General features: G+C 57.5%; 2 protein-coding genes across 3 annotated transcripts in view; one reads left to right on the plus strand and one right to left on the minus strand.

Moving 5' to 3' along the window:
- Positions 1-7,481, plus strand: part of GPR68 (G protein-coupled receptor 68) — a 30,560-nt gene extending 23,079 nt beyond the window's left edge. For both annotated transcript variants that reach the window (XM_028155913.2, XM_008148422.3), the window contains exon 2: positions 4,243-7,481. In XM_028155913.2, the coding sequence (XP_028011714.2) occupies positions 4,343-5,431 (1,089 nt within the window). In that variant the 5' untranslated portion in view covers positions 4,243-4,342 and the 3' untranslated portion in view covers positions 5,432-7,481. The remainder of the gene's footprint in view (positions 1-4,242) is intronic.
- Positions 7,482-11,856: 4,375 nt separating this feature from the next.
- DGLUCY (D-glutamate cyclase) overlaps positions 11,857-14,671 on the minus strand; it is a 59,208-nt gene continuing 56,393 nt past the window's right edge. The window contains exon 13 of the mRNA XM_008148421.3: positions 11,857-12,550. Coding sequence (XP_008146643.3) covers positions 12,401-12,550 — 150 coding nt within the window. The 3' untranslated portion in view covers positions 11,857-12,400. The remainder of the gene's footprint in view (positions 12,551-14,671) is intronic.

The following is a 14,671-nucleotide window of genomic DNA, read 5'->3' on the forward strand; positions in this document are numbered from 1 at the left end:
ACACCCATGTTCACAGCAGCATTATTCGCGACAGCCTAAAGGTAGATACAGCCCAAATGCTCATCGACAAGTGAAGGAGGAAGCCAAGTGCAGCACATGCAGAGAGGAGCAGTACTCAGCCTCCACAAGGAAGGACCTTCCGACACGTTATAGCACGGACGAGGCCGGAGGACCCTACACTCAGCTAAATAAGCCGGTCGCAAAAGGACCGGTGCGTCTGACTCCGCTTGTATGAGGGGCCCAGGATAGTCAAATTCCTAGAAACAGCAAGTAGAATGGGGGGTGCCAGGGGCCGGGGGGACAGGGGAGTGGGGAGCTAGTGTTTCATGGGGACAGAGTTTTTCAGTTGGGGAAGATGAAGAATTCTGGAGATGGATGGTGGTGATGGTTGTACAACAACGTGAATGTGCTTCGTGCCAGAGAACAACGCGCTTAAGAATGGCCAACACGGTAAACTTCATGTTTACGTACACGTAACAACCATTAAGCACAGTGACGGCAAGGAACACCCCCTCCACCACCATCCCTGGGATGCCAGGCCTTGTGTCCTGGGGAGGAGAGGACAGGGAGGGGACCCTGACTGGGGGTCCCAGTCTTCCGGGGACTGAGAGGTTGGGGGTGAGTCTCAGTTGGGGACTGGAGGGGGGACATGGAGCAAGAACACCAACGCTTCCTTCCTCAGGCTGGCTTTGGGCAAGCCACTTCCCCATTGGGACCTCAGTTTCCTCACCTGTGAAATGGGGAGGTAGCGTCCACTCATTCCTTCCGGAAGTGTTCACGAGTGCCTGTGAGATGCCAGGCACCGTTCGAGGTCCACAAGGCTTCTGCCCTCTTGGAATTTACATTCTCATGGAGGAGACGGATCATCAACAAGCAGACAAGTCAATAAATGAGAACAACCTCAGGTATCAGTGATGGGTTCCCCAGAAAGCAAATGCTCAATCTTATACACATACTAGAGGCCCGGTGCACGAAATTCATGCACTGGGAGGGGGGTTCCCTCTGCCTGGCCTGCGCCCTCTCACAGTCCGGGAGCCCTCAGGGGATGTCCGACCTCAGTCTGGGACCCCTCACTCCTTACCACCTGCCTGCTCGCTGCTCCTTAGCGCTGCCACGGAGGCGGGAGCAATCGAATAGGATGGTGTGATGGTGACTGGGGAGGGGGCTGCCTTAAGCAGGGTGGTCAGGGAATGCCTCACGAGGAGGAAGGGGTGACCTTTAAGCTGAGATCTGGCAGCAAAGGAGCCAGCCCTGAGGTGGAGGTAGAGGGGAGGCGGCGGGGGTGGAGGGAGTGCTCTAGGAGAGGCCGCGGCTGGTGCCAAGGCCAGGAGCCAGGCTGGGGCTGAGGCACAGGAAGCTGGGTGGTGTGGCTGGAAGTGCTGGTGATGGGCCAGGTGCAGGGAGCTGGAGTCAGATCCCATTGGGCCTTGTAGGTTCCATAAGGAATCTGGGTCCTGCCATAGGTGTGATAAGAAACGGTCTCAGTGGGTTTTAAGCAAGGAGGAGGAGGATCTGGTCTGCATTGTAGGTGTTGAGTGATAACGGTGGGGGCGAGTGGGAAAGTTGGTGGGGTGGGCTTGGCTATGGAGAGAGCCACGGGGGGTCCAGGTGAGAAGGCGGCAGCTTTGGACCAACCAGGCCCATCTCCTGCCTGTTTTAGAGACGCTTATGAAAACTATAGGTCCTCTTCTCAGGAAAAATGCACACACTTACTTATACAATAAAAGCCTAAGCAACCGTTAAGGCAGAACGACCAGAACAACTGGTTGCTATGATGCGCACTGACCACCAGGGGGCAGACGCTCAACGCAGGAGCTGCCCCCTGGTGGTCAGTGCGTTCCCACAGGGGGAGGGCCACTCAGCCAGAAGCCGAGCTCACCACTGGCAAGTGCAACAGCAGTGGTGGGAGCCTCTCCCGCCTCCGTGGCAGCGCTAAGGAGCAGCGAGCAGGCAGGTGGTAAGGAGCGAGGGGTCCCAGACTGTGGTCGGACATCCCCCGAGGGCTCCCGGACTGTGAGAGGGCGCAGGACAGGCAGAGGGAACCCGCCTCCCAGTGCATGAATTTCGTGCACCGGGCCTCTAGTATGTGTATAAGATTGAGCATTTGCTTCCTGGGGAACCCCAGAACTCCAGGCAGGGAACTGCTGGACTGATGTCTCTGAGCCCCTCCCCAGCACACAGTACCCACTTCCAGCCTGAGCTCTGGCTCGGGGGCCACAGGGCCAGTGGGAGCCAAGACAGGCCACAGGTTGTGGGGGGAGGGGCCCTGGTTGGCAGGTGATGAGATGTGGGTCCTGAATGCTGAGGGGCTTCTCTTCTGGTCGGAGAGTCCCAGCTTGACTATGGTGAAGGGAGAGCAAAGGGCAGGGGTGATCTGCTGGTACCGCCACACCACCTCATACAGGCCACGCATGCAGCATCTGCAGCCGTGTAGACCATGCATTCTCAAGGGGGGGTGAATATTGGTTCTTGGGGGGGGGGTGAAAAAAATCTTAGCTATGAAATGATTATTAGTCTTAGGTATTAAATGGTTTGTCACCCCCAGGGCACAGTACATAAACATATGCAGTATACCTGAGGTATTATCATTTCATGGAGCCGGGGTGTAGGGGGGCACGTCTAAAAGTTAGGCTCCTTGGGAGGGTGATGGGGGGGAAAAAAAGGTTGAAAAAGATCCTGATTGAGACACAGCCAGATTTTTCATCTGAACCAGGAGTGTTAAATCAATAGAGAAGCTCAAACCTTTGGTTTTGATATATTATTAATTTATAAAGTAGGCTTACAACAACAACAAAAAAGGTTATTCTATCTTATTCCAATGTATTTGTATATGCAGGATTTTCTTTAAGTTCTCAATCATAGGAACTTTTCACTAATGTAAGACTACCACCTTTTACCCCACCTCTCGGCTGCAAAAGATCTTCTGTGGCCCTCATCCTCATCCCCAGGGCAGGAATTTCTATCCCTACTTTACAGAGGGGGAAACTGAGGCTCAGAAAGGGTAAATGACGCGTAAGTGGCTGACCTTGGCCTGGTGCTCATGTCTGTCGGAGCCTGGTCCTGCGCTGTCTCCCATGTGGGTCTCCAAGCTCCGTGGAAGAGAGGAGGGTCAGCACCCGCTGACAAACACCCAGGAATCCAGGCAGTGCCCGGGGAAGCTCAGCCTGTTTCTCGCCCGGGCACTGTGGGATGTGGGCGAGATTGGGCCCCTTCTGTGCTGCCTGGAGAGGGCCCCAGGAGGGGCGGCGGCCTCCATGTTAACTGACCTGGCCCATTCCCGTGAGCAGGTAGGAAAAACGTGAGTGGTGCTGACTGCGGCGGGAGACCGTGGCTGGGCCCTTGCTGTTCCTTGGAGAGCCGGGCTCAGGACGGGCTGTGCCGTGGTGACCAGGAGCGTAAACAAGGGACCAGCTGGGAAGGAGGACGGGGAGACATACACCGCGTTCACAGGTCCTAGTGGAGCTGGAGTTGGTTGGCTGGATCAGTGGTCGGCAAACTCCTTAGTCCACAGAGCCAAATATCAACAGGACAACGATTGAAATTTCTTTTGAGAGCCAAATTTTTTAAACTTAAACTTCTTCTAGCGCCACTTCTTCAAAATAGACTCGCCCAGGCCGTGGTATTTTGTGGAAGAGCCACACTCAAGGGGCCAAAGAGTCGCATGTGGCTCGCGAGCCGCCGTTTGCCGACCACGGGGCTGGATCATCTAGATCAGGGGTCCTCAAACTTTTAAATAGGGGGCCAGTTCACTGTCCCTCAGACCGTTGGAGGGCCGGACTATAGTTTTAAAAAAACTATGAACAGCCGAAACCGGTTTGGCTCAGTGGATAGAGCGTCGGCCTGAGGACTGGAAGGTCCCAAGTTCGATTCCGGTCAAGGGCATGTACCCTGGTTGCGGGCACATCCCCAGTGTGCAGGAGGCAGCTGGTCGATGTTTCTCTCTCATCGACATTTCTAGCTCTCTATCCCTCTCCCTTCCTCCCTGTAAAAATCAATAAAATATATTTAAAAAAAAAACAAAACAAAAAAACTATGAACAAATTCCTATGCACACTGCACATATCTTATTTTGAAGTAAAAAAAACAAAACGGCAAAAACACCCGCACGTGGCCCACGGGCCGTAGTTTGAGGACGCCTGGTCTAGATTAAGTGAGGCACTTAGGACAGCGCCTGACACACAGTAGGTGCTGTATACATGTCAGCTGCTCTTCTTCTAAGCCTTTCCCGCCTTTGACTTTCAGAAGCTCACCCACCGCCAAGGAGGTGCGGCCTGTGAACGCCATGGCGGCGGAGAGGCCCGCTGCCTGAGCCGGGAGGGGTGAGGCCCCCGCAGGCCCGAGGATGGGCAACATCACGGCGGACGCCTCCCGCCCGAACTGCACCATCGAACACACCATCCACCAGACGCTGGCCCCCGTGGTCTACGTCACCGTGCTGGTGGTGGGCTTCCCGGCCAACTGCCTGTCCCTCTACTTCGGCTACCTGCAGATCAAGGCGCGGAACGAGCTGGGCGTGTACCTGTGCAACCTGACCGTGGCCGACCTCTTCTACATCTGCTCGCTGCCCTTCTGGCTGCAGTACGTGCTGCAGCACGACAACTGGTCGTACGGGGACCTGTCCTGCCAGGTGTGCGGCATCCTCCTCTACGAGAACATCTACATCAGCGTGGGCTTCCTCTGCTGCATCTCCATCGACCGCTACCTGGCCGTGGCCCACCCCTTCCGCTTCCACCAGTTCCGCACCCTGAAGGCGGCCGTGGGCGTCAGCGTGGTCATCTGGGCCAAGGAGCTGCTGGCCAGCGTCTACTTCCTCCTGCACACCGAGCTGGTGGAGGACGGCGACCAGCACCGCGTCTGCTTCGAGCACTACCCGCTGCAGCCCTGGCAGCGCAACATCAACTACTACCGCTTCCTCGTGGGCTTCCTCTTCCCACTCTGCCTGCTGCTGGCCGCCTACCGGGGCATCCTGCGCGCCGTGCGCCGCAGCCACGGCACCCAGCAGAGCCGCAAGGACCAGATCCAGCGGCTGGTGCTCAGCACCGTGGTCATCTTCCTGGCCTGCTTCCTGCCCTACCACGTGCTGCTGCTCGTGCGCAGCCTCTGGGAGTCCAGCTGCCAGTTCGCCCAGAGCGTCTTCAACGCCTACCACTTTGCCCTGCTGCTCACCACCTTCAACTGCGTGGCCGACCCCGTGCTGTACTGCTTCGTCAGCGAGACCACCCACCGGGACATGGCCCGCCTGCGCGCCGCCTGCCGGGCCCTCCTCACCTGCTCCAGGACCGGCGGGCCCCGGGAGGCCTACCCGCTGGGCACCCCCGAGGCCTCGGGGGTGAAAAGCGAGGAGCCCGAGTTGCTCAGGAAGCTCCAGTCGACCTTCCAGACCCCTCACTCACCTAAAGGGGAAGGGGCGCCCCCCGCCGGGCTGGCCTAGCCGGAGTCAGCCATGTGCGGGGGTGAAGTGAGGTCTGAGCTTGCTGGCCGGCTGGGCTGCCGCCGCTTGGCCAAGGGCAGGCGCCTCTTTCTGCTGGAGGGGACGAGGGGCTGGGGGTCACTGCACCCCGGGCCTGGGCTGCAGCCAGGCCTCGCTGGTTCCAGGGAGCGTGCAGCTTGCTGAGCCCGCTGGGGTGAGCCCATCAGTCTGTCTTCTGCTGCAGGCGGGGCTGCTGGCAGGAGGAAGACGGTGAACTGGCACCTGCAGGTTTTCAAAGAGAAGCCGGGCTGGGGGAGTGCAGGGTGAGAGGACGTGCACGGAGGGGCGTAGGGAGAGGAGGGAGGGGACTGGGTGTGCGCTGGCCGGGCCTTCCAGTGCGGTTGTTGTCATGGAGGACACCTGTCCAAACGTACTGGTGTCATCCAAGGAGGTGACCAAAGCTGCGTTGTCATCAGGAACACTGAGCCCCACCCACAAGGGGATCGGAAGGAAGATGAGGGGGGCCAGGAGGTTGGAGGGGAGAAGGAATGCGGGGAAGCATCTGGGGTACTGATAGTGTGCATGGGGGCAGGGCGGGGAGTGGCACGCAGAGCGGAGACCCCTGCACACCGTGGTGTAGGGAGAGCCGAGCAGATGCCCCAAGCTCAGGGTTGATGGAACACAGGTCTTGGGGCTCCCGGGCCGATGTCTGTGGTCCTTGAAATAGTCAGTGCTGAAGCACACGTGTCCAGACAGAGGCCTAAAGCCCAGGCGTGTAATCACGTTCCCCACACGGATTCCTCCGCTTCAGTGTTGTTTCCATCGGCCCAGGAGCGCCAGACCTGGGAGTGTGTGTGTGTGTGTGTGTGTGTGTGTGTGTCCATGTGTCCATGTTTAAAACGCCAGGGTCTCCATGACAGCTGTGTGCCAAGACCCTGAGGCTAGGGTCACGTGACTATTGGCAGTGTCCGCCCACGCCCACCCCGGCCTCTGCCTCTGCCCCTTGCCGTACCCACAGTGGAATGTCTTAACAGTCTAACAGTCTGAGCATGACATTCTCCTCCGTTCTCAGATGCAACAAAACAAAACGGATGCATTCTCTGGCATCTCTCAGTCTCTGTAATGGAGAGAGGAGGTGGCCCTGGGCTGCCTTCGCCTCCTTTGTTGTCCTGCGCGGCTCCGCCACATCCCCCACCTCAACCCCCTGGAGCGTGAGAGTGGTCCCGTGGGCCACATGTAGCCCAGGGTGCTGACCGCCACCTTCTGTCCTGTCCTGGGAAGCTCAGCTCCCCTGCAGCTCTGCCACACATGTTGAGCCCCTGCCCTGGCAGTCAGACCAAGGACCAGAAGAGCTTCCTACTGCTCCAGGGACCTGCCCACTTTAACAGACGTGCTAGCCCTTCAGATGGCCTGGTCGATGGCTGGGGCCAGCTCTCACATCCCTGGGATGTGAGTTCCTCGCACACAAGAGGACAGGTGGGCTCAAGTCTGGGGAGGGACTAGGGATGGGGAGATGGAAGCGGGGGCCAGTAGAACAGTTGTGGAGTCTGCTAAAGGCAGGGTCAGGAAGAGCATCTTTGAACTTTCTCTCCCCCACCCACACCCCCCATCCGGCGTGCCCAAAGGCAGATAGCCCGAGCGGGGTTGCCCTAGGGAAGTGGGGTCCCAGGGCTCCACTTGGCTCTGACTGGGCAGCACCGGCCCCAGCTCCTTATGGAGGGTCTCCCATCACCTGAAGAGGTTCTCTTTCCCCTTCCTGAAGGTCTGAAGGTGGCGGAAATGGCCACACAACCAAGAAAAGCCCGCCCGCCCCAGCCCAGGATCCTCCTGGGGCAATGGCACCGGCCGAGTCCTCCATGCCTCCTCATTCCCTGTTTGTCCCTGTTTTGACCTTAAACACCAGTTCTCCCACCAGGATGGACTGGGAAGAGCTGAGGGAGATTCTGTTTACTATCAAGAGTTGTATTTTCGTATCGTCCTCTCTTTTATGCCAAGTATGTGTGTGTTGGGCTGCGCAGTGGATTTATGTAGCAAATGTGAGTTTGCCAATAAAACAGAATAACCAGCCCCAGCTGGAGTGTGCTGCAGTCCTTGTGGGGAAGGAGGGCCTTCTAACACCAGGAAGGCCTAGAGGGGCCTTGAAACACCCAGGGGAGTCGGGAAGGTGGAGGGATTGACTTGCTCACAGGGAACTTGAACAAGGCCATTCGGGGAGTTGCCCTTGATGACCCAGCAGTGTCCAGGAAGCATCGAGCCCTCCAGTGAAGTAGGTCCTCTCTCCCTGCCCTTGAGATTCATGAAGTGTCCTGGGCTCTTCAGCACTTGTTGCAAATCCACTCTGGGACTTACCTTGGGCCCCTCCCCTTTGCGGACAGAGCCCAGCCCTGTGGTTTGGAGAATATCACTCCTCTGTCTTTGGACACATGACCCCTGCTGAGAGCTGCTTCCCCACAGAGAGGGAGGGCTGATCAGACCGGCCACCCCTCCCTGGGGAAGATTACAAAGCAGCAAGGCTCGTTGGAGTCATCTCGCTGGGCTGTCCTCCCCGCTCCGGCTGTGGTGGGAGGGCCACATCTGTTGGCCAGGCCGGAGCATCTTCTCCGGAGGGGCCGGCTCCGTGTTTATTACCGAGGATTAACTCATCGTATTAACATGTACATCCAGTTTGAGTCACTTAATCCCTCTCGGGGTCAGATTCCCGGAGTCCTGAAGTGTTTTGGAAGAGTCGTTCCTTCTTCCAAACAGAGGACATGGTGGGAGCCGAAGACTCCTTGCTCTCCTGAGAGAATGGGCGGAGGAAAAGGTCCAGCTGGGATGCACTGGAGGTGGCAGAAGCCACCTGCTTCCTTCCTCTTTCACCAGTTGCTTCGCAAGGGGCGGCTCTTCCTGTTTACGCACAGTGGTCTGCAGGGTGGCCAGGCAAGGGTGGGAGACGTTTCCAGCACAGAATACACCCCCATCTGCTGCTTTCCTCTGACCAGTACAACCAAGGGAGAGCCAGAACCGGGCCATTTTGGGTCAGCGCTTTTCAGAAAAAAGTGCTGCTTACAGCTGGTGATCCTGCCATCTCCAGGACCTCATCCGGCAAGACAGCGGTCTTTGGCGGCCACCTCCCTGGGGTCACAATGGTGCCCAGTGCTCTGGGGAAATGGGTGGGACTTCCAGACCATTTGCCCCAACTCAACAACTCTCAGAAGGACCCTACGAGATTAGACATTCGATGTCGGTGCTGGAGTGTACCGATGAATTATTCCATGTATGTCCCCCAAGATGATGGTCCAATTTTTCAACAAATACCACCAATGACACTAATTTGCTACTACCCAAGACACGTCACTACAAGGTTAGGAAGAAAATCTTAATTCCTGACGAGGCAAAGTGGAACCACTTTGCCCACTGGCCTTCATTCTGGCCTCCGGAGCCATGTGACCCTACAGGCAGTGTGTTAAGCCAAGCTTGCATTAGACAAGGCTGGATTGACAGCAGTACTTGCCTGCCAAACCACGGTGCCTTAAAACAAACGTTTATCCCCTGCAAAGTCACGAGCGGCTGCTTCCGGACCGTGTATTCCCAAGTGATGGCAGTGGTTCAGAAGGTTCTATCAAGAGGTGCCATGGTCTTCGGGGGCGGGGGTGGGGGGGGGTCTTCCCTTTCATCCACACAGGTAGGGGAAGATGCACAAATAGAACCTCACAGGGGGTTGATGGCCAAGTCTGGAAGTGGTTGATATCTCTGCCACTCACATTCCATTGGCCAGATCCCAGCCACTGGGCCCCAACCTAATGGCAAAGGAGGCTGGGAAATGTAGTTTTCCTATGTATGCAGGAAGAGAGCGGAATTGGTGAGCATCCGGTTGGTCTCTGACAGACAGCTCTTCAAGCCACTTCCACTTAATAGGGTTTAAACGCTTCCCTTCCTGTACCGCCTGTGAACAAAACCCACTTCTTCAAAGGTGATGCTTGGATTGGAAGTGGGACTAAGTCTGTCTGACCTGCACCAAGGAGAAGGGGACCATTTATCTAACTCACTGTGCTTCTGTGGATGCACTGTTTTTGGGGGGCTGGGACCTCACATTGCTGACAGAGATTGAGTTTATGCGAACTGCAGGGAAACCACAACTTCTCCATCCTGCCCCGAGCAGGGGTCTTTTGAATCTGAGAGTTTGACCTCATTGTGGAGCCAATGGAACCCACATGGAATGGATAGGAAGTAGGAGAATGCCAGGGGCTGGACGAGGTAGGGCTGTGGTCAGCAGGGCCTATGCAATGAGAGGCAGGGAACGACCTGGCCCAGCTGAGTGAGGTCCACTTGGCCAGGGAACAGGCAGGGGGCTAAGGAGCCCTGACCCCCTTAGCTGGTTTGCTTGCCCTCAAGTCCCACCAGCAGGGGTGTGGGGCATGGGCACCTTAATGTGCCTGCCCTTGAACACCCACAGAGCATCCCAGACACTGTCTACCTGGATCCCCCAAACCCCGCATTCTTTGAAATGCCCAGGGATGCTCATGTGCCCCTGAGTCTATCCTGGTGGGGACCCCAGCCCACCTCCACCCCCACTGTGCAAGGACAAGGTCACCTCTTGTCCCCCGGTAACCAGCTTCTCCAGGTTGCAGCCATGTCACTCCACACATGGACACAGCCCCTTCCCCAAAGCACAGCGACGACCAGGACAAACCTGAACAGAACTTGACTCAAGGCCTGAGCAGGAATCATATTGTGGAAAAGCATTAAAACTGGATCCTAGAACTCAGAGCACCAGTGGTCCCAGGCGGCCCCTGCTACGGCGCCTTCTCCTGGCATCCCTCACACCCTGGCCCCTGCGGCCGGGCTTCGGGCCTGCCTCTCCCTGCAGAGGGGCTCGAGACGCCTCACTCCAGAGCTAGGACCCCTACTCTCTTGGCTTCTCTGGGCTCCCCCGGGTCTGAGCCTTTTCCCCAAACAGCTGAATCATCTCCCCATAAACTTCTGCCCGCAGCGAAGACGGCCTATTCCGCAGCCACGCCTCAGATGTCCCTGCGCTGGCACAGAACTCCATCGCCATTACAAACCCAAAGCACGTTCGTGGCTCCCCCACATGAGTCAGAGACTGCCGGCAGCTTGGCCGGGGTGACCTTTCTCTCTTCTAGCCACCAAGGTTTCAAAAATGCAGGGTGCACTCTTATCAAAACCCCCTGTTACGCGGAGCTCTGCAGCCTCAAACCAGGGGCAGAAACTGCCATTGGAGGAGAGCTGGCCAGTGAAGCTTACAGCTGGGCTGGGTCCCGGGAGCTGTGGTAAGTTGCAGGTTGGAGGGATTGTGAGCTCATTACTATGGGCGCACTGGCCCCGATGCCACACCAGCAGGAGCACATTCTGCACCTGGGGACTCCCCTCCCCCCATCCCAGCTATGTCTGGCCAGGGGCTCCACCACGCCCCTATGGAGGGAGCACAGGCATTAACCCCAGGTCACTCACTATACACTGAGGCTTTACTGCTGAGTGTACAACTAGGGGTAGTTTCTACAGCATGTGTTCCATTCTTTCCAATCAATGCCCCATACAGAAGCAAGCTAGACATGTTCAAGGAAATAAACTAGACGGTCAAACCAGAGGGAAGGCAGGGGAGGGGGTTAAGAGATCAACCAAAGGACTTGTATGCATGCATATCAGTATAACCAATGGACACAGACAGTAGGGGGGTGAGGGCAGGTGCTGGGGGGGTGGGAGCAGCCAGGGAGAGGACAATGGGGGCCGGGGGGAGGAGACATATGTAATACTTTCAACAATAAAGAATTTAAATTTAAAAAAGAAACAAACTAAGCAGGCTCAGTTAGTATCTGGGGCCCTAGTTGGGAAGCAAGCCGCCTGCTCGCCCCCCCCCCCCCGCTCCCCCCCTCCTCCCGGCCCCATCCCGTCTGGATGAGTCAGCACAAGACACTACTGGGCTGGTCCGATAGGTACGTGTAAAGGGATGTGGTCAGTGACTCCGTTTCTGATTTTGTCCGGAAATGTGCAGTCGGGGGTTGTGAAGGAGATAAGGACAAGCTGGCTAGACTTGTCTGGAAGGCCACTGTGTGACTTAGGTCCTAGAGAGCCTGACCTGGCCCCAGGCTCCAGGAGTGTGGCTGCCCCCTCCCCCCTGAGCAGGGAGGGCAAAGCAATCGGCTCCAGGCGGGGCCCCTGGGGGGAGGAGGGGGAGTAGATGAGGAGGAGGTGGAGGAGGAGGAGGCTCCAAGGTGGGGGCTCAGGAGGTGTGGGGGCTCAAGAGGTGAGGGACCGGGGAGGCCATGGTGAGAAATATAAGGTGGAGGGATCTTTGCCTAAGTCAATGGTGGGCAAACTCATTAGTCAACAGAGCCAAATATCAACAGTACAACGATGGAACTTTCTTTTGAGAGCCGAAAGCCGACTTCTGCGCATGGGCCACGAAGTTTCAATCGCACTGTCCGTGCGCACCCGCACGTGGTATTTTGTGGAAGAGCCACACTCAAGGGGCCCAAGAGCCGCGTGTGGCTCACGAGCCGCAGTTGGCCGACCACTGGCCTAAGTAAACAAAATGCTGTTTGAAAAGAGAGCATTTCAAAGGTATAAATATCTTGTTGGTTGTGGTAGTGAGTACACCTTGAGTGAAGTCCCAGAGTTTCATAGATACGCACGTCACATCTGTGCATTTCACTATTTCACAGTTAGCGTGGCGGCTTGCTCACGGCTCTTGGTCCGCCTGGTACTTGATGGCTCACCGTGTGGCCTTCAGGGCATACCCCGCGGGCGGCCTGAGGGGCTAAGGGGAAGGAGGATGGAAAGCAATGCCTCTGGCGCCTTACCAATAGAAACAAACACGGGAGGCCCGGAGCAAGGGTCCCGTGGCCCACCTGCCCTCTGCCCGCCAGGAGGGGGGCATGCAGCGCCCCAGGCCAGCTCCCCGGGCTGGTGCTCGCTGGCAAGGCTGGTCCAGAGGGCCCTCAGGGACTCCTCCCCAGGTCCAGGCGGGGCCACCGGTGCGGTGTGTGTGGGTCACTTGCGCCCCGTGGCGACGCCCAGCAGCTTCTGGATCATCTGGGCGTGGGTGCCGTGGAAGGGCAGCCCGTCCACCTCCATGCCCACGCGGCCCGAGACGCCACTCCGGACTCGGTGCTGCACCAGGATGCTCAGCATGCTTTCCTCCTGGAACAAAATGAGGCGGAGGAAGAACGGGCGAGTGGGGGAGGGGAAGGAAATACAGACGAGCACATGCGTGGAGGAAGGGCGCTGGACGTGACATGGCCTCTTCGTCACCACCAGGTGTTGCTTAAAAATACGAATGCCGCCGAAACCGCTTTGGCTCAGTGGATAGAGCATCGGCCTGCGGACTGAAGAGTCCCAGGTTCGATTCCGGTCAAGGGCATGGACCTTGGTTGCAGGCACATCCCCAGTAGGGGGTGTGCAGGAGGCAGCTGATCGATGTTTCTCTCTCACCGATGTTTCTAACTCTCTCTCCCTCTCTCTTCCTCTCTGTAAAAAAATCAATAAAATATATTTAAAAAAAATATACGAATGCCCCTGGGAGACTCATCATGGAAAACAGTCCTGCTTTCTGCTTCGTCGGTCTCCAAACCCACTCGCCAGACGTGGCCACGGTTTTGGCTGTTTCTTCTGCATATTCTTTCCATAATAAGCTTTTTATGGAAACCTGCATTTTCTTTCTTTTTTTAAATACAGGATGCCCATTTTTTTTCTTTTTTTAAAATATATTTTATTGATTTTTTTTACAGAGAGGAAGGGAGAGAGATAGAGAGTCAGAAACATCGATGAGAGAGAACCATCGATCAGCTGCCTCCTGCACACCCCCTACTGGGGATGTGCCCGCAACCAAGGTACATGCCCTCGACCGGAATGGGACCTGGGACCCTTGAGTCTGCAGGCCGACGCTCTATCCACTGAGCCACACCGGTCAGGGTGAAACCTGCATTTTCTTAACAAACACTAAAGATGCCCTCCTTCGGCAGGGGCAGCGTGGGCTGCGTCCTTCCCACCTCGCCCCTGCCCAGCTCTGCATTCCCTGCAGCTGGCCTCTGTGCCAGGAAGGCCCCCATTCCTCCCGAGACCCCCCTGTCAGCCTCCTGCGGGGATGCGCCAAGCCCTGCCGCTGTCGCCTTCCCAATATATTCCTTTCTGTGCACGTGGAAGCTTCTGGAGCGAGCAGAGCCATCGAGGAACTACAGGCCCCTCCTCACGCGGCAGCCCAGGGCCCAGCAGGCAGAGTGGGTGGGGGTCAGACAGAGCTGGCTTGGGTCCTCCCTGGCAGGTGCTTTAACCTCTCTGTGCCTCAGTGTCCTCCTCTGTATAATGGGGGGTTGGGGGGGTGGGTACTGAGCTGTCTAAAGTGATGTGATTCCCCTCCTTCCCTTTCCCTCCACTTGGCTAAGCCACTGATGTGTCTGTCCCAGCTGAGGAACTCCTCTCCCGGAGAAAGGTAGATCTCAGGGAAAACAAAAGGAGAGAGGACAGTGCCCCCGGGGAAGAAGGCAAACATGTCCTCCCCCGCCCGCTCCTCCTCCACAAAGTGAGGAGGGGGCGGGAGGACAGGGCCAAGCAGGCAAGAACTGGAAGATGTGACACCTTCCTGCTCAGGCACTGCTGACTCGCTCAGCCGCCCATCCAAGGCTGACCGAGCACCTGCTCCGTGCCAGGCCCTGACCGGGGTGGTACGGAGGTGAACGTGACACGGTCCCTGCCCGGGGATTCACAGCCCAGATGTGTGCTCAGGCAGGTACAGTCCGGGGGCGGGGGGTGTCACCGGACAGAGCGGGGCACCTAACCCCGCTTACTGGGGTGACCCAAGGCAGACGTTCAGGAGGAGGCCCGGCCAGGTCAAAAGAGCCGAACAAGGGGCCACGAGGGGCACTCACTGAAAACGTTTTAAAACAAGGGCGAGCGCGTTGGCAAGTGTCCCCGGGAACTGTCTCTGCTCTCAGCTGCCCCGAGAGCCTGCGTTTCCGCTCTGCCCCGGAGGCCAAGGTGGAAGGGAGGCCCGAGAGCGTTTCCAGAGCGTTTGCCCAACAGCCCCGCCCAGGGGCCGGCCAGCCCAGAATGGCATTTTCCGCCCTTTGTTTGGGCTTTGCCCTCCCATTTCTCTTCTCCGCGGGTCACATCCTCTCTGTACGGGGGAATGCTTCAGGGACCCTCCGGCCGCTTCCTCCCGGGACACCGCGGCTCCCGCCACGCCATCCTCTGGGTCCCAGGGAGACCTCGTGGTCCCCAGGGTGCGCGTGGCCAGTCAACAGGAACTGGCTGGCACGCAACCGC

This window comes from Eptesicus fuscus, chromosome 5 (assembly GCF_027574615.1).
Source record: "Eptesicus fuscus isolate TK198812 chromosome 5, DD_ASM_mEF_20220401, whole genome shotgun sequence".
Taxonomy (NCBI): Eukaryota; Metazoa; Chordata; class Mammalia; order Chiroptera; family Vespertilionidae; genus Eptesicus; species Eptesicus fuscus.